At 36.9% G+C, this 20,276-nt stretch overlaps 1 protein-coding gene across 1 annotated transcript; it reads right to left on the bottom strand.

Annotated features, from left to right (window-relative positions):
* Positions 1-541: 541 nt before the first annotated feature.
* LOC117421565 (hydroxysteroid dehydrogenase-like protein 2) lies at positions 542-18,749 on the bottom strand. The gene is made up of 11 exons (XM_034036103.3): positions 18,418-18,749; positions 17,260-17,423; positions 16,774-16,872; positions 14,968-15,082; positions 12,765-12,868; positions 12,196-12,294; positions 11,676-11,870; positions 11,311-11,382; positions 9,911-10,057; positions 7,007-7,135; positions 542-1,089 (listed from the first exon to the last, which is right to left on the bottom strand). The coding sequence occupies exons 1-11, from the start codon at positions 18,432-18,434 to the stop codon at positions 977-979; spliced, it is 1,254 nt and encodes a 417-aa protein (XP_033891994.3). The 5' UTR covers positions 18,435-18,749; the 3' UTR covers positions 542-976.
* Positions 18,750-20,276: the final 1,527 nt, after the last annotated feature.

Here is a 20,276-nt window from a genome sequence, read left to right as displayed (position 1 = left end):
AATACTGAGTTTAACAGTAGTCTCAGGCAGTGCAACAATATGAAGAATCTCTTCTCTCAGTGTAAGTCCACAACTATTAATGCTTTCTTTGCTGGGCATAGAGTCCCTTTACAATTATGAATTAATACTTCCATCTAACACCCTCTGAAGAAATCAGTAGGGGCCACATTTAAAAGGGTTTGCTCCTGTGAAAGGCCTGTACAAGCTACATTTTAAGACAAGCATTAGTTAAAAGTTCAGTATTTTAAATTAGACCAAGTTTACAATATGTATTATGCTTTCTATTATGTCTGAAACAGACCTTAACAACCAGCACCCTAATTAAGGCCAGTTGCTCTACCAAAGACCAGATCCAAAGCTAATACTTTATATAATCTTTAGAAGACTGTAACTGTGATATGTCAATAGCATTTGTTTCTGGTTTGTTTTGTTTATGAATAAGATTTGTATTGCAAATGCCATATGATAGATTTTGTATGCATTTTCTGTCACGTAAATAAACACACAACTAGCTGAATTATCTCAAGAAAGAATTAACATGTTTTCATGGTGTTTTTAATGTTTATTTGTTTCCCCAGTTGCAATACTTTACTAATATTTTTTTCTGAAGAAGCTCCTTATTCCATCCAGATGACTAACATCATCACTCTGCTCCAAAGGGATACCTACTAAATGGTATAGCTGCAGACAACCCTATTTTTTAAAATCAGCATGATGTCCACTCTCAACCTATTCAACCTGATTTTGTTAGGTACACGGTTGATTAAATTTGTTTGGAGCAAAAATCTGTCAACTTTATGCATCCACAGCAAACAAACACATTGCCCAAGAAACCAGTTTCTGTTTTGTTACAATCAGCAGCAGTACAGAACATGTTTATTATAAAAGTAATGTTCTAAACAAAAAAAATCAAAACTGGGTCTTGTGTTTCAAAGACACGCAAACAGTTGAAGGCATGTGTTGGTAGATCTCAAATTTACAATTTAGGCTTCAACTGGGCCATCATCTTCTCCATTTTCATAGCCAGGGACATGTCACCTTTAATCTTCAGTTTTCCAGACATGAACGCCATGGTTGGCTTTAGTTTACCTATGGGGGAAAAAAAGAACACAACAGTTTCTACTGGCCCCTCTATACAGTAGGTTTGAATCACTTACTCGTGTATAAGTTGGATGCTACAGTATTAAGAATCTGTGCTAAGGAATGCACAGACCAAGTTGTAGCACAACTGGATGCACAAGCATAAAAACGATAGTTTGTCTTCAGTAAATGTGATTTCTGTTAGTGCATGTCTGTTACGTCACTGACAGTACAACTGGCAAATGGTTAAAGTTAGAATGCAAGATACAGGTCTGTACTGAAACTGTGTTAACATGCTCAGAATTTAGTTCCAAACAGAGTATAAAACTTTTACATTATGTTATACTTGGATCCGAAACTATGTTTTTCAAAGACAAGGATTGTTTTCTTTGTATTCACAGTTCATGGTGTTCTTTTATAATTATTTCTACAGACTTTTTGGATGCATAGGGATTTAACAGTGCCTTTTTTCAATAGTGAGTCTATCCCACTATATCTACATACTATTATGTAAGTAAATGGCAAAAGCAAAACTGCTCAGTGAAAGAACAAGCATGGCAAGCTGCAAACTTGCCACGTTAAGGATGTATCCAGTGTGTGGTTAAGCCAACTGTGGTTTGAATTTACAGTGACCTCTAGTGGTACTACCAAAGGCACTGTAACAGGTATCCTTAGAGAACACAGACATTATACATTGCTGCAGGGCAATAAAACTAGTCAACTCTAATTTGAATGTTATTATTATTATTTTTTTAATTGCAATCCCATTGATGTTTTATTGAGAGGTCCATAACTGTCTAGATTTGTATCCTACTCATTTCCAGTGAATTCCTGTGAAGTATGTGTAAACTTAGCATTGTCAATTGCGTTCTTCTTCAAAACGTATACAGAGAAGTAACTAAATTACTTTATGGCCTGCATTAATGTCACATTGTATTATTTGTAGATGTTCGTTTAAAGCATGTAATCAAATATCCTACATAAACATATGCCCTCTGATCTTTCACGTGCAAAACAGCAACAGGATCTTCTCATTGGAGGTATGGTTATGAGGAATTATATCAATTGTAAAGCACTGTAATTGTATAATATATGTGAAAATGAAAGTCAAATTTAAAACAGGTACGTAAAATATAAATGCTCACTACAGACGACGTCTATAAACAAATTTGTGGTCTGAAATTCCAGCTTCATGATATTTTAAATAAAAAAAAGCTACACATGCCCGGTTTAGTCTCAGAACCAATTTTTTATGAAGGGGGAGAAAAAAAAAAAAAAATGTCAGACTCCTTGCAAGACAAGTTAAACAGCAGGATGCAAGTTATGTTATACTTGCCATTAAGAATAGTAACAACCGTTTGCTCACCGATACAGCAGATATCATCCATGTGCTGGGCACATTCTTTTCAAAGATTCTGCGGCCCACTGTCTCCTGAGCAAATTGAATTTTTGGACTATCCAATGAAAGCAATGGTTTCACTAAAACCTGGAGTCCTTTCCAGTCGGCCATATCATGAGGACATTAAATGTAGAGTTGTACTTGTATTCCTGATTGTCAATTGTTTGGATGCAATCTATAATATTGGATTCACAAGGTCTTGCTGTATGTGATGTAGACATGCATTATAAGCCCTAATACAAACTGAAATAATTATTGTGATATCTTTGCTGTTTGAATACATATCATAATGTTTTGTATGATTTGTTGAAAAATATGTAGAAATTGTTGACTGAAAATGTGTATGTAGTTTAAATGGAAAACACATGTTTAATCCATAAAATGTATACTCAGCCTTAGTCCTTTGGTGGAAATACCTTTATAAAATCAGGACCCTTGTTCCCAAAATATAATGTTGAATGAGGATATGCACCAAAAATTCTAGTACTGTAATACATTTTTAGCTACTACCAAGATGCTAGTGTATTTACAGACAGAATACGTGCAGATTTTTCCCCAGGCAGGATATGAACTTGTAACCTCTAGCACCAAAGGCAAGTGTGGTTTCTGCTTTTAAACCAAATCACATGGCTACCTCTGAATAATAGTGTCTTCATTTACTATCTGCGCTTGGTCTGCCTTTTCCTGTGCTGCATGGTGTTCCTGAGAGCTTATGACTGGTAGACAGTTTTTAGCTTGCCTATCTGGACTGCCACCTTTATGGTATACTAGCTAACCTAACATTCAACATCTCATTTGCTGTGGTAAATTTGTACCAGTTTTTAAAAGACTGATCGGGACCGAGATTGATTATGTCAAGTGACTTTCCTACAACACAAACATCTGGTTTCACAGACCCCAATTAGCACTATCTAATGTCACCTTAGGTAAGTTAGTCAAAGTTTTGTTTGAGGTAATCTGAACGGAAACTTTTTTTTTTTTTTCTTCCAGAAAAACAGGATAAAAATAAAAAAATTCTCTAAGCCAAATTAGTCTGTCTTGTATTGTGCAGTTACACAGCGCATCATCCAGTTTCACCTGACGAAACAAAGCGAGAGGCAAGCTAGGGTAATGTAACAGTTTTTAGATACTGTGATGCATTTTTTTTTTTTTTTTTTTTTTTATATGTGATCTTTTGTTGCTTTTGTGCATTTTCATTTGCAAGTGAACTGTGACATTACGGCCTTATCGAGCATTATATTCTGCAATTTTAAATCTTTTGGTTTTGCTAAATTGCATTGCCTTTTACGTTGTACGCAGTTCTGTGCATGGGTAACATTTTGATTTCATTTTGCTGTTGGCTCGTTAATGGGAAATTTTACATACTGCTACAATATGTACCGGATTTAAAAGTATGTACTGTATTACAGTTCACCTGTCATCTCTTTAGTTTTGGCAAGTGATTTTTCAGAATCATATAGTTCTGAATTAAAATACTACTTCTCTTAAAGATATAGTACTGTACTAACAAAACCAATGCAGTACATCTAAATGGAAGCCTTCTTACTTTAAAACAGTCTTTTCAGATATGATACAAGGGTTGGAACGGACCAAAATTAAATAATCAGATACGCGTCACATGCGTTTAACCATCACCAAAGTCAAAATGTTACAGGGTCGGATATGCGAGTGCTGACTATTTGCTTCTGATAAAATTATTTTGAAATTTCTATCTTCAATCCCATAGGGCCCCTCATTTAGCCCATGCTGAAGTCAAACACATTTTAGGGGGGGAATGGCAAAAAAAAGGCACTTTTGCATATAAAAAAAAAAAGTATATATATATTTTTACTGCATCATCATTCACACTGGTGTTGTTTTAAAATAAGCTGCTTTCAGGAGACCTAACAGCTGAGCGTCTAAGTTTGCCAACGATACCACCCCTTTCAGTCTAGCTGCTACAATGACAATAGACAATGGCAATAGACTTAAAATGAAACCTAAGCTGTGAACTCTGTCACATGAGAAGAGGCTTAACTTCAGGCGATAGTAGTTCCGGCTAGGAGTACCGCATACACACACTGAATACGTCTTTGGAAAACCCAGAGTCAGTAATTTTAAACAAGCCGTGAACCAGGTAGGTAGCTTTTACAGTGCCTGAGTAATATGTGCGTGTAACCTTCTGTGTTCTGGCGCCCCAAAATGAACGGGGCTGAGTTTAAGCGAAAGTCACCGCTTGCAAAATAACACCTAGATAGATTTAATAATGTCTTTTTTTCAAAACTATTTACTTACTGCAGTGTACTGAGTTTTTATAATGTTTAAAGATAGTGACCGAGAATCACGTACGAGAGAATTAAGTCTCGCGGCACTTAAAATATCCAGCACTACTTTTATTTATTTATTTTAAACAGAACTACTCAGAATGCAGCTCATAATGCTTTCGTCACTGACAACCTCTTCCTTAGAGATTCAGGCATTCTAAATTGGGTGAAAAATACAGTAGCTTGGTGTCTTAAAATATCTCTGCAGGATTTTCCCGCACTGAAAGTTGCAGATATGCGGCAGCAACTTGGAAAATGCACAATACCCACAATCCAGCACTGAAATTCAAGCCCTATATATACACACACAGTGGTTTGCAGAAGTATTCACCCCCCTGCAAAGTTTTCACATTTTGTTGGCACCTGAGCGTACTCCGACGCTTTCAAATTAAGACTTTACATGTAGTATCTACACAAACTACTCCACATTGATAGTTAAAAAATGCACATAGAATATAAATAAGTAAGATTTACAGAGAAAAACAGATTACTCTCAGTTGCATAAGTATTCAACCCCTTTGCTACTGCAGACCTAAATCAGCTCAAGTGCAAATGATTTGCTTGAAAGGTCACAAAATTAGTGAAGTGGTTTCAGCCTGTGTGTACTCAAAGTGGTTTAACTTGTAGATAATTTCCCTCAGGTATATAAAGACTTTCAAGCTGCAACTCACATAGTGATCCAACAAAGCAACCATGAAGACCAAGGAGCTTTCAAAACAAGTCAGGGATAAAAGTGGTAGAGAGGCAGAGAGCAGGAGACGGGTACAAGAACATTTCAAAGGCGCTGATTATCCCTCTCAGCACAGTGAAGTCCATCATTAAGAAGTGGAAGAAGCATCATACCACCCAGACACTACCCAGATCAGGTCGCCCTCCCAAACTGAGCAGCCAGGCAAGCAGGAAACTGGTTCAGAATGTCACACTGAAGCCAACAATGACCTTGAGAGATCTGCAAAGTTCTGTGTCTGAGATGGGAGTCAATGTTCACACATCAACAATAAGCCGGTCCCTACACAAAGCTGGCCTGTATGGACGGGTGGCAAGAAAGAAGCCATTACTCAAAAAGCCTCATCTTAAAGCACGTATGGAGTTTGCAAAAAAAGTATGTAGATGATACCGCAGACATGTGGAAAAAGGTTTTATGGTCAGACGAGATAAAAATTGAACTTTTCGGTCTAAATTCCAAGCGTTATGTCTGGCGCAAGCACAACACTACACATCACCCAGTCAACACCATCCCAACTGTCAAGCACAGTGGTGGCAGCATCATGTTATGGGGATGCTTCTCTTCAGCAGGGAATGGGAAGCGTGTCAGGATCGAGGGGAGAATAGCTGGTGCAAAGTATAGGCGAATCCTTGAGGAAAAACCGTTCGAGTCAGACAAGATTGTGCTTCGGGTCATTGTCCTGCTAAAATGTGAATTTCCTCCCCAGTTTCAAAGCCCAAGCCACACTGGAGTGGTTGAACAAGAAGAAAATGAATGTTCTTGAGTGGCCCAGTCAAAGTCGTGACTTGAATCCGATCGAAAATGTATGGCGAGACTTGAAGATTGCAGTCCATCGATGATCCCCAACAAACTTATCAGAACTGGAGCAATTTTCCCCGAGAAGAATGGGCAAAAATGTCACCATCCTACTGTGCAAAGCTAGTAGAGACCTATCTAAAAAGTCTCATAGCAGTAACTGCTGCAAAAGGTGCTTCTACCAAGTACTAACTTAAGGGGCTGAATACTTATGCAACCGGTACATTTCATTTTGTACATTTTCTTTGCAAGTTTTGCTGACATTTAACCTCCTCCTCATATAACAGGTGTTCAGTTTAACCACTACAGCTTTGAATAAAAAAGAAGTTTGTTTGAAAAACTGTGCACACATTATTTGTAATTCAACAAAATGTGACACTATTTGTAGGTGGTGAATACTTCTGCAAACCACTGTATATATATAAACTCAAATCAAAAGGTAATTCATAGCTTGCTATTTGTTACAGCATATAATCTGATGTTATTTTCAAAGGATGACATTACAGAGGATTTGTATACTGTAATTAATATTAATTGATAAATTCCTTAATTAGAATAAGCATCTAGCCATATACATCAAGCTATTTATTCCCCTTACAATGCCACTATCCAGGTTCAAACACAGTCTTGGGCAGACACCACCAACTCAGTAGTTAGTTAAACCATGACACCACCACAGAGTAAAGCAGATGCGTTAGTTACCTGTGAACATTTTCACAAAGTCTGCACTGTCCAGGGTCATCACAACGTCAGCTTTCACTGGAGGCTCGCCACTGCCTGCGCTCCCAGAGTCGTTCTTCAGGTCAATGTACCAAGTTCCAGAGTGTTCCCCTGGAAGATGGAAGTAATTCTTGCATAAAAACTCTCAGTCATAAATCAGTGAAACTTCTTAATCTAGCGGTCACATCAACAAGTGTTTTTTTTCTTTCTTGGCATCCTACCTCTAACATTTTGTCCTATCACCCCCACTCCAAGTTATATGCAATGTTTTTCTTTTTATGTACTAACACACACACACACATATATACATTATATATATATAAATATACAGACGTGCTCAAATTTGTTGGTACCCCTCCACAAAAAACGAAGAATGCACAATTTTCTCTGAAATAACTTGAAACTGACAAAAGTAATTGGCATCCACCATTGTTTATTCCATATTTAATAGAAATCAGACTTTACTTTTGATTTTTTATTCAACATAATATTGTAAATAATAAAACAAATGAAAATGGCATGGACAAAAATGATGGGACTGCTAACCTAATATTTTGTTGCACAACCTTTAGAGGCAATCACTGCAATCAAACATTTTCTGTAGCTCTCAATGAGACTTCTGCACCTGTTAACAGGAAGTTTGGCCCACTCTTCCTTAGCAAACTGCTCCAGCTGTCTCAGGTTTGATGGGTGCCTTCTCCAGACTGCAAGTTTCAGCTCTTTCCATAGATGTTCAATAGGATTCAGATCAGGACTCACAGAAGGCCACTTCAGAATAGTCTAATGTTTTGTTCTTATCCATTCTTGGGTGCTTTTAGCGGTGTGTTTTGGGTCATTATCCTGTTGGAGGACCCATGACCTGCGACTGAGACAGAGCTTTCTGACACTGAGCAGTACGTTTCACTCCAGAATGCCTTGATAGTCTTGAGATTTCATTGTGCCCTGCACAGATTCAAGGCACCCTGTGCCAAGCGCAGCAAAGCAGCCCCAAAACATAACCGAGCCTCCTCCATGTTTCACTGTAGGTATGGTGTTCTTTTCTTTGAAAGCTTCATTTTTTCGTCTGTGAACATAGAGCTGATGTGACTTGCCAAAAAGCTCCAGTTTTGACTCATCTGTCCAAAGGACATTCTCCCAGAAGGATTGTGGTTTGTCAATATGCATTTTAGCAAATTCCAGTCTGGCTTTTTTATGTTTTTCTTTCAAAAGTGGAGTCCTCCTGGGTCTTCTTCCATGGAGCCCACGTTCGCTCAAAAAGCGACGGATGGTGCGATCAGAAACTGACGTACCTTCACCTTGGAGTTCAGCTTGTATCTCTTTGGCAGTTATCCTTGGTTCTTTTTCTACCATTCGCACTATCCTTCTGTTCAATCTGGGGTCAATTTTCCTCTTGCGGCCGCGCCCAGGGAGGTTGGCTACAGTTCCACGGACCTTAAACTTCTTAATATTTGCAACTGTTGTCACAGGGACATCAAGCTGCTTGGAGATGGTCTTGTAGCCTTTACCTTTACCATGCTTGTCTATTATTTTCTTTCTGATCTCCTCAGACAACTCTCTCCTTTGCTTTCTCTGGTCCATGTTCAGTGTGGTGCACACAATGATACCAAACAGCACAGTGACTACTTTTCTCCATTTAAATAGGCTGAATGACTGATTACAAGATTGGAGACATGTGTGATACTAATTAAAGAAACTAATTAGTTTCAAATATCACTATAATCCAATTATTTATTATCTTTTCTAAGGGGTACCAACAAATGTGTCCAGGCCATTTTAGAATATCTTTGTAAAATAAGCAATAATTCATCTCTTTTCACAGCTTCTTTGCTTTATTCTATGACATACCAAAGGCATGCAAGTATACATGATAAAATAGCTTTTAATTTCATCACTTTTCAGGAGGAATGAAGCGTTATTTCAATGAGCTGTAAGGGTACCAACAAATTTGAGCACGTCTGTATATATATTATACACACACACACACACACACTAGTATCAGAGCTGTCAAAAAAGTAGGTCATTGTGATCCACAGGAAAATAACAAGAGTGAGCTTCATTAGTTAGTGCAGCAGTTGCTTACACCTGCTTCAGAGTTGTGACTGAAGTAGCTGTGATTCCACGAATCCTGCCTGTCTACTACCACTGTCTTGACCATGTCACAAAAAATTGGAGAAGGAATGAATAATATATATATATATATATATATATATATATATATATATACATATATATAGACACACACACACACACACACATGGCTCAAAACCCACCCAGCACCCATCATCCAGTCCTAAGTGTTTTCAGAGTAGACATCTGTGTTCAGAGCATATTTCCCAGGGGCCTGATTGGCCTGACACCTGGTAATTTTAATAATAAACCTAAACTAAGAAAGTTATGAAACCCAGGACTGGGTACAGGGCTAGTCCAAGTTTCAAGTCCTGTATTATGAAGAAAAGAAGCCAGGTGATAGCCTCCCTGTGGCTCACCTAGTAAAAGAACTACAGCATAAAATTAAAGATTTGTCCTGCAAGCTTTTCAAATCCCGTTTCCAGAGAGCTGTCAATCTTGATTTGGGCCCACAGAGTGCACTTCATTAGCCATTAAGCTTCCACAGATGAGGGAGGAAAATCATTTGGCTTCACCGGTACATCAGCTTCAGTGATTCTTACTGGTCACGTAGCAGACAAGGCCAGTTAGTGACCATACAAATACGCTTTCTAGCACTCATTGCTTAGGTAAGATTGGTGGAAAGAGATGGACAGCAGAAGCAGAAGATGCCAGTTCATTTGTAGTCCTCCTGGTAAGTGTGTAAGTTGGTTGCAGCAGTGAGGACAATTCCAATGGTATAGAAAAACAGGGGTAAAATAATGGACAAAAAAGCCTTACCGGAGAGATCAAATTTATAAACTCCTTGTGTGGCCTTCACCACCTCGGGGTTCAGAACCGCCTTGATGATATTAAACGTCTCAGCGACAGGTCCGTCGACCACTGCTTCTTTTTGGGCTTTTCCACTTTTAAATATAGGAGCAGCCCCTGTTAAAAGAAACACAAATATGTTACACAAATAAGTATCAGTACAATCCATTCCTTGCAGCAATCAGTAACTGAAGATGGACATTTTCTTGTGCTCTTTCTATTATTCAGGTATAGGAAATTGTACTGTATCTTGGATTAACCAACAGTAGGAGATACCTTTTTGATGACTTTAAATATGCTGGCATCAAAACCAGGACTCTGTGCTAAAATGACATACCTGCTATAAAGAACCAGCCTAGACACATTCAGAAATATATTCTATTATAATATTTCATTAATGTAGAATATGGCAGTTGGTTTTTATAGGGTTGCTTAGCAACCATGGTATGGGGATGGTAAAAGGAGGTTGCTGGGAGTTTAGGTCACTTCCGTATGCTAGCAGGAGTGAGTGTTTCTGTATACTTGTGTGTTAAATAAAGAGACTGTATATAAATATTAAGATTAGTCATTTTCCTATTTTACTAATTCTACAATTAATGTCCATCGATGCAGTATACTCTTGTTATATCACCCCTTCCAGTATATTAAATTCTATCTAAAAATCAATAACCACACATACCCAACAGTATTAAAATTGCATAAAAAAAAAAAATAGCAAACAAAAAACAGTAATGTATTGATATGTTACTTTGCCTTATGCCCTGTAATCTCCTGATGACTTGCTTTTCTGTATTCATTCGCAATGCAGTCCAACATGCTGCTTGTGTTTTACTTGCAGGCTACCTTGTTAATATTCTAATACAGCAACTGGATAGTGGGTGTGTTTTTGAACCTCAAGTTACTGCAGCCAAATCCTTGTTTAAAATACAGTTCTGTAAAAATAAGCTTGGGCTTCAGCTGCAATAAAGTCAATAGATTTCAGTCAAATTATTTTCAGCTCTCTAGATAAATTCAGCCTCTTGGATCGGGTCTTGCTTTTAAAGCTACTAAATGTTAGTTTAAATTTGTTCCTGTTGGTCCCTGGTTTGTGCGAGCTAATACGGAGGATGAGAGCAACAGGAGGAGGCACAGTTACCCATAAGAACATGCACACGTGTTCTTATATATCCTTAAACCGTTTACTGTTTCATGTGATATGGTGATAAATACGTTCTTTTCAGGATGTGGGCATTAAACGAGTCTGGCTGTGTTACAGATGCTGAACAAGACTAGACTTTATATCACATCTGTCAGCAATACTTGTTTTTCAACAGAACAAGAAAATGATTTGCAACCAATCATCTGTGACAGTAAAGAATGAAATGGCTCACCATGTTCCTCCATCTTCTGAACAAGCGACTCAGGCTCATCATCCAGGAAGAAATCAGGGAGAAGAGGGTGCCCTGTGGAGATACAAGATGCACATCAACCCAATGTGTCAAAGTCAGGTTAGTTGTAAAAGAGGGGTAAAGCAAGTTCAGGCACAATCACATGTTTGGGCATCTTTCCTTGATTAAATATCAGTTTGTTTTTATTAGTATTATGGAGTAATCATTATTTTACAATTGTAAGTAGTGCTTTTTTTCTGTCAGAAAGATACTGTATTGTGCTTATACTTTGGAGTAAAACATTTTGAGAATCTAGCCCAGCGATTAAGGTCACATTCCAAAAAATAAATAAATAAATTATATATAACCTGGTGATACAGCATAAATATCAAAATTCTTGATCCCTTCCTTTTTGAGCATGTCTTCATCAATGACAAAGTTGCCAGTGAATGTCTTGGGTCTTGTCAAGATGGAATAAGCAGCATCTGCCACAATCTCAGGCTTCCTGCACTGGCTGCCTATACCGGAACCCCCCAGCATCTCCATAGCTGCAGTCTGAATGGCTGCAAGGAGCACAGTGAGCAGGGTTAAACAAGGCTACAGGACCCAACATACCCACAGACAGCCTACTGCACACATGACCAATGACAGAAGCCAAACACCTTGCTGTGAAAAATAGTTACTTAACCCCTAGGCCTAGAAATCCTTGTGTACTTTATTTGACTAATTGGTTATTTACAAAAAATATGTTTTCAATACCACAAGCAAAGAGCCTAGGTCCAAAATGGAAATAACAGACTAAGAGAAAAATGGCTCCAGCAGCACACTATGCTACAGATGTCAATATAAAGGGCCTCTTTTTCAGGAGTTTGATCTGCAGTACTTTACCTGTTTTGGGCCATAAAGCGTTAACCCCAATTTCACCTCTGAATTCCTCCGCCATTCCCAGGACAGACATTGACATTCCATATTTTGCTATTGTGTACGCTATAGAATACAGAAAACACATACAATACAGATTACCATGACTGAGAAAAGTTTAGGTCAACACATTTGTCAAGACTGTCTAATCGCTATTCAAATTTCAAAATAGTTTGCTGTTTTTTAAATATGGAGGGAGGGTCTTAAAGTAGTAAAGTGAAGTGGTGAAATATAAAACAGAACATATTCTTTCTGGCAATATTTTGTTAATTACAAAACAGGTCTCTGTTAGCTGTGTAATTGTTGCTCTTTCTGTTTTTGTTCTTTTTTTCTGGTGTGACAAATTAAGAGAGAGAAGTGGTTTCAAAAACTGAAGTGTGTTATCAAGATTTTCCAGCATATTCCTCCTATTTAAATGGTATCATATGCTCACATTTACCACAAAAAAACCACCAGAACTATAGGATTTGGCTAGATGATTCATGTGGTATTTATGTATTTTATTTGAACAATGCAGCAGGGCTACCGGTACCTACCAGTGTGATTCTTGAACCAGACAGGGCTCATATTGAGTGGAGGACTCAGGTTGAGTATGTGTGGGTTTTTACTCTTCTGAAGGTACGGGATACAGAGCTTGGACCTATGAAAACAGGAGTGTGGCACTTTAAAAATCATAGAAGATTAATTAGCTGTTTGTGCCTACTTGACAGCAGAAGAAATATTTTTAAGTAGGGGCTTTATTCTCAATGACACCATTAAAATGCTCCTATATGCAATTACAACTTGAGTGGCCTGGTCTTCAAAACTTTTTTTTGTGACCAAAAAGTAAACTTCTGATCAAGACGTTGTCCAAGTTTGAATTTGTGGCAAAAACATTGTGACCTTAGGTAGAGGAGAAAACCCTGTGTTGCTTTCAAATGACCCTAAGCGAAGTCAGGAAGATGCCCTGTACTAAATAGAAGGTGCTTCTAGACAGTACAGTGCAAAGTCCAAACAGTCTGAGAGTCCCTAGTAAACCAGTAATCCCCATGCTCCTGGTCTGGTCTCATCCTGACTTTCACAAGCTCAGAAATGATCACGGGGGAATGAAAAACACACACTTGCACCTTCGATTATGTGATTATGAACCCATTAGAGAAGCAAGAGACACACTTTCAAATTGACAAGGAGCCCCTGTGGGCGGACAGAAACCATATGTGGAATATAATCAACTTGGTCTGGTCAGGTTGTGCAGATACTTGTTTGGATATAAAAAATGTGGCAGATCCATATAAAATGTTCTATTCCAACCAACCTCTTCCATTTTAAGAAGTCTCCCTTTGCAACTTGGATAAGATGTTTTTTTTTTATTTTTTATATGGGAACCGTTCATATTATCTTGCATAACAGCTGTACGGTCTAACTAATGGGAGTTGATTATCTTAATGCACATGTCCAGAGAGAGCAAATGCATTTCTGTTACATTTCTTCAAATCAGTCCCAGCTGAGGCTCCCCACTGATAACTCTGAAGCCATTTGGTATCCAAAACTGCCTTCTATTCCCCCTGGCATTCTGATAAGACATCACTGACCTGACCAACCTCTCCTTTTAACTCTCATGGATTATATAACACCAGTCATATCACTTTTATAAGGTTTAAAGTGCCCCCTTTTCCTTTGAGGAAATGAGAAACTGCTATCGCAAGGCAGTTCAATTTAAGAACTCAAAAGACATTGCTGTCTAATAGAACATATAACATGCTAACAACTGTTAAGATGTTCACAAAAACGGTCTGCATTAGAGCCGATTCATGATAACATTTTAAAACAAATTTTTAGCTGAAAGCCGGAGCAGGGATAAAAAAAACAAATAAATAAAAAACTGAAACTGCAGCAGACACACTAATTCACAGTACAGATGTTACTAAAGACTAAATATCAAGAGCAGACCACAAGATTTACTCTCTTGCATAACGCATTTAAAATAAATAAATATAGATATATTTTTTTAGACAGTATTGCTGCTGGAGGGAGCATGGTTGTGATGCACTAGGGTGTGACCCTTATAAAACAAATCCTCTTTCATGTGGCAGACTCTTCCAAGTTGAAGTTGAGAAAGGTTAACATTTTTATTCCCAATGATGTGCAAGTAAAAATATCAAAACAATCTAGAAACAGCAAGGGAAGAAATGTGTTGCTTGTAAAATGTGGCAACTTCAAGTTACTTTAATTTTTTTTAAACACCATCACATTTACATAATATCCACAGTAGTATGTAAGCAACATACACCCCCCGCCACAGCTGTAAATTCTAAATTAGAGCTATCGTTATGATAAAGATGATGACCACAACATATATCAAAAGTATGTACAGCATAGCATAAATGCATAAGCAATGAAATATTTCATCACAATTTGTGCGATTCTCCAGATATAGGTAACATTGTAAGTGTGGCATAGACCGATGGATGAACGGACAGACAAACACCTCCATGTATCCCAAGAATCTGCTAGTCTCAATAAAACTTAAGCTAAATAATGTTAATACCAACTTTCATGACAATTGAATAAGCAGATCTCCAGCTATATAGACAATGTCATCCCCAGGAGTGGATAACAATGTTAAGCACTGTAATGTTATAGGTCAAGACAAGCCAGAAATGCACATTGACCCAAGGCAATAACCACCACTGAGCCCCACTATATATTTTTCAATTGACTGCACTTCTAGAAATCTAAATAATGTTGTTCAATACTCACGTAAGATAGGTTCCCCTCAAGTTAATCCCTAACATGAGGTCCACTTTCTTCATGGGAGTCTCCAAAGTTCCAGTTAAGTTAATAGCACTTGCATTATTTACCAAAATGTCTATGCCTGACAAAGAAGAATTGAACAGAGAAATTTTATAAGCATTCTAGTGCAGCTTTGGGTAAAAATTAGTTTAAATATCCAACATATTAAACAATTTTGACACCCTTTCAATGATCTATAGTGGCTCTCAAAAGTATTCACCCCCCTTGGACTTTTCCACATTTTATTGTGTTACAACATGGAATCAAAATGGATTTAATTAGGAGTTTTTGCCATTGATCAACACAAAAAAAGTCCATAATGTCAAAGTGAAAAATAAAATCTACAAATTGTTCTAAATTAAATTACAAATATAAAACAGAAAATAATCATATTCTTGTTGCTGACATGCTATCCACTCAGTTGGCCTATCTGGGACTGAGGATATGCAGAAAATGTTTTTTGTTGTTTTAGCAATGACTGATGCAGAGTTCAGATCTGACCACAAATGAGAAATCACCCTCCTGGGGGTCTTTGTTGACAAAATGATGGTAGTCTGACGCATACCTGTGGTACAGTGATAATCTACTCTTGAACATCCCTGTATTTGTGTTGGATATAGTTAGTTCTATCTTGTTAGTGATTATGCCTTATTGTTGAAAACGTTCACCTATAATGCAAAAGTTCTGGTAATACTGTACATATGTTATGGTGAATAAAGATTGTAAGAAGTGCATTTTTATATTACTATTCTCTTTGCAGATTTTTTTGTTTTCATATTAAACTGAATATTCATATTTTGCTTACATTGGATAATTTGGAATTTACCTTATTTAATTTTGTAGTGTACAGTGTAATTTTTTCTTACACAAATGTACACATTTTTAGCACCACGTGATCCTTTTAATTGGTTTTCATGGTACATTTATGCCAATTTAAGTCTTTTCTAGTGCAATTATGACTGGTAGCTACAGTGAAAATAAATGATTTTGGCCCTGGTATACACAGCCAATATCTGTGGTGGATTTTCTATGTCAAATATCTTTATTTTAACTGGTTGTAATACACATAAGGCACTGAATTTTAGATTTTTATTTTTGATCGCGTCATGTCCCTTTTTTTGAGTCGATTCCGTTCAATTAAACTCTTGGAAAAGTGTTGATTGTGAAACAAGTTTACTGTAGTTTTTTCTCCCATAACTTGATTGAGACTATGATTCTGATTCATTGATAATGTAAAAAAAGGCAGCTCCTTAATGTCAAACCGAATGCAAACAGCGAGTAAAGTTAAATTGATTTAATTAAATCGTAATTAAGAGGAAACTTATTTGCAAAACAGGTTATAGCATTTTTGCAACAAGTCATTAAGATTTTAAATCGAACTGAACTCGCTTTTTGTATTCAGTTTGAATTAAATAAGGAGCTGTCTTTTTTTTTTTTTTTTACATTATCAATGAAACAATCAATCAGTCTCCTTCAAGTTACGGAAGAACAAACTAAAGTGATCTTGTTTCACAATCAGCGCTTTTCCAAGAGTTTAGTTTTCCAAGAGTAGGCTCAATATAACTTTAAAGGGACATAAATTAAAACAAAGTATAAACTCTACCACACTGTTACCATACTGTGCCATACTGTATAAATACCGGTTTGACTGCATAGTAAGTTACGGTAACCAGTTTCTGAAAGCCATACATTTTACAATAACTTGATATATGGTTAAACTGTTATTTACTGGCAACTCAGCTGTCAGTCTTTTTACTGTAAAAGTGTACTTGCCTCCAAATTTCTTCACAGCTTGCTCCACTGCGTTGCTGACTTGCTGCTCATCTCTCACATCTACAATACACGGAAAAGCTTTTCCTCCAGCAGCTTCAACTGTAACAGAATTCAAATGTGGTTGGTTAAGCCCATTATATATTTGCTTTAACAGATTAACAGGCACTGATTTGACAAACCATTCCCTGTTACAATTTATTGGAGTATTTTACAGCACTAGAGAATCCCTGTGAACTGAAATCAACCACCTATCTATGGTTATCCTTAAAAACAGGAGGCTGATGTAATCCACAGGGATTCCTGGTGGTGTAAAATCTTCCAGTAAAATTCAGAGGTAGGTTGATCAAATCAACCCCTAAAAAACTTTACAAAAATGCTACTCCAAGATAACTTCTTATACTGGGCATATTATATAACCAACATTAGATATACTATAGTATATGGTTTCAAGCTATCTTTTATATCCCACTAGTGGGTGAGCCTTACTTTCTTCTGCAGCTGTGTAAATCGTTCCTGGCAGTTTGGGATGAGGCTGTGCTGTCTTGGCTGCAATCACCACATTGGCACCATCTTTGGCAGCTTTTAAGGCTATTGCTTTTCCAATACCACGGCTAGCACCGGTGATAAACAGGGTGCATCCTGCCAGTTTACTGGAAGTAAAAGGATAGAAAATACAATTATCTTAGCTTGTTAAATAGTGCCCATCTCAGATTTAACTCAACGCTCGACTTGGAAGTTGTATCCTCTAGACTAAGGTCACATTTCCAGACAGGGGCAAAATCTTGAAAGACATTTGTTTAAATTGCAAATAGGTTAGCACATGTACAATATTTCCCTGACAATAGAACTAATTCACACCCCTCCTTCTGCAATTTGATGCTGTCCAAGGTTTACAACCCTCCTGATCGCCACATTGGACGGTCATTAAGTAACTTTCTTTATCAGTGTAACTTGCCAGCCGGCAATCCTAACTGGGGCCAACAGAGTCCCAATTAAAATCAGTCAGATCTTCATCTGCTGCTGATGGAAACAAACAGGAGTGAATTTAAATCACTCAGTCAGTCTCAATGGAAGATGGAAGTGCTGCATAAGTGCCAAGGTTCAGAAACGCAAGACCAATGGCATTCCAACATTTTTATTGACAAAGGATTAATACAAATGCAAAGCTCAAGAACATTAAATAGGATAAAATATATCCATCATGAGGTTAAGGAAGTCCTGCATGCACCAAACTCTCTTTACAGTTCTGCAACATTAAGCAGATTTTTTTAATTTTTATTTTAAATGCTGCAAACCTAGCACAAGGGGTTATGCTTTTTGAATACGGCACACAGTGTTATACACTTTGGCTTACATTCCAGCAGGCAGTATGAAGTGCAGAGGGTTTTTGTTTGTTTGTTTTGTTTAGTTTTTTTAAACATTGTTTAGAGACACCTGCTTCCAATTTATACCTTTACCCATGTTTAGAAAATACGGAATAAACAACATAAGGTAATATTCTTAGTGTGCTCCCCACTTATATATAAACACACACATAAAAACACGAATAACCGTCCCAAACCAATGCAAACTAGTAGTTTTCATGTGGGGCAAATGTTATTAATACTGAACAAGAATAGATATTTGTTGAGGTAAGCTACTCACCCCGTATTTGGCAACATCTTCAACTTTATTCTGAAACCGAACAACTTATTCTTCTGAAGGTGTTACACAAGGGCAGCCTTTCACAATGACAGCGTGCAAAACTTGGCCGCTGTGTTTATATATTTGCGGATGCAATGCCCTTTGCTCTACTTTTCTACAAGTAACCTCGTACGACTCCGCCTGAGGTCAGACAATATCGTACTGCGTTTTACGATTAAGAACAGTATTCATTTAAAATGACATGCAAATAATAAAATGTCTTATAATTACATTGTTAACTTAATAACCATGTTTAGGGTTAGCACAATATTAATAACAATTAAAAAAAAACTGAAATCGCTGAACAGGAAGTATGTGTAAAAATAGGCACACTTCGGTCGCTAGGATTTGCTCAACCAAATGTCAATCAAGTGTACATACAGTACTGTTGTAGTGAGGCGGGGTTTTAAATCAAAGAAGTTCAAGTTTACTGTTAACTCTTAGGAGACAGTAAATACATTCTGTACACTACAACGTAAACCATGTTTGTTGAAAATGTATATACTGCGATTTAAAAAAAAAAAAAAAAAAACACATGGTAACAATGACTGAAGTAAGTACAGTATGTACATACCGGTAATCAACCTGCTGAAAATCCTGCACTACTCTCTGGTGGAGAGGGCTCTTCATTCCCGTTCAATCAATTCGTAGTTCATACTTGCTGCAGAGTTGATGAGTTGTTTGTTGAAGTATGTGCCTTTTACAATGTCATGATTTTACTTTTTAACTTAAAAAAAGACCAATGTTGACATCCAGGTTTTTCTTTTTTTTTTTTTAAATAGAGAAACTGTAAGTTACTGCCTAAAAAATGATCATTCTAAATGAACTGTATTTTTTGTTGTTGTTTATAGTAAAATTAAATAGATCATTTGTGTTCCGTTTATTTAAAACTTAAGTTACATCAAACTCAACAAACTTTAAGCCCGCTTCTTCGGCTTCGTAATGCTTAAATACATCCAAGTTCCACACATTTTATTTCTTTTTAAGTGGTTTTCAATCTACAATATTAAGGTAAGTTTAATTGACTTATATTTAACTTTAATATATAATTAACACATTGTCTACAAATGTATGTTGAGGCTGAAGTTTTAAAAACAAATATATTGTATAATACATTTTGTAATATACTACATTATATTTCTCAATATATTTAAATATATTTTTGTTCTATAAGGGTATTTGTTGTTTTTTTAAAGTATCAAGCATGGTACAGGTGCAGTAATGGTTTGTACCTAAAGTGTGTATCTATATATATATATATATATATATATATATATATATATATATATATATATATATATATATATATACACACAGTACTGTGCAAAAGTTTTAGGCAGGTGTGAAAAAATGCTGTAAAGTAAGAATGCTTTCAAAAATAGACAAGGCTAATAGTTTATATTTATCAATTAACAAAATGCAAAGTGAGTGAACAGAAGAAAAATCTACATCAAATCAATATTTGGTGTGACCACCCTTTGCCTTCAAAACAGCATCAATTCTTCTAGGTACACTTGCACACAGTTTTTGAAGGAACTCGGCAGGTAGGTTGGCCCAAACATCTTGGAGAACTAACCACAGTTCTTCTGTGGATTTAGGCAGCCTCATTTGCTTCTCTCTTCATGTAATCCCAGACAGACTCGATGATGTTGAGATCAGGGCTCTGTGGGGGCCATACCATCACTTCCAGGACTCCTTGTTCTTCTTTACGCTTAATGACTTTCGCTGTATGTTTGGGGTCGTTGTCATGCTGCAGAATAAATTTGGGGCCAATCAGATGCCTCCCTGATGGTATTGCATGATGGATAAGTATTTGCCTG

The sequence above is a fragment of the Acipenser ruthenus genome, chromosome 1 (genome assembly GCF_902713425.1).
Source record: "Acipenser ruthenus chromosome 1, fAciRut3.2 maternal haplotype, whole genome shotgun sequence".
Lineage (NCBI taxonomy): Eukaryota > Metazoa > Chordata > Actinopteri > Acipenseriformes > Acipenseridae > Acipenser > Acipenser ruthenus.
This window is presented reverse-complemented; position numbering and strand designations above follow the sequence as displayed.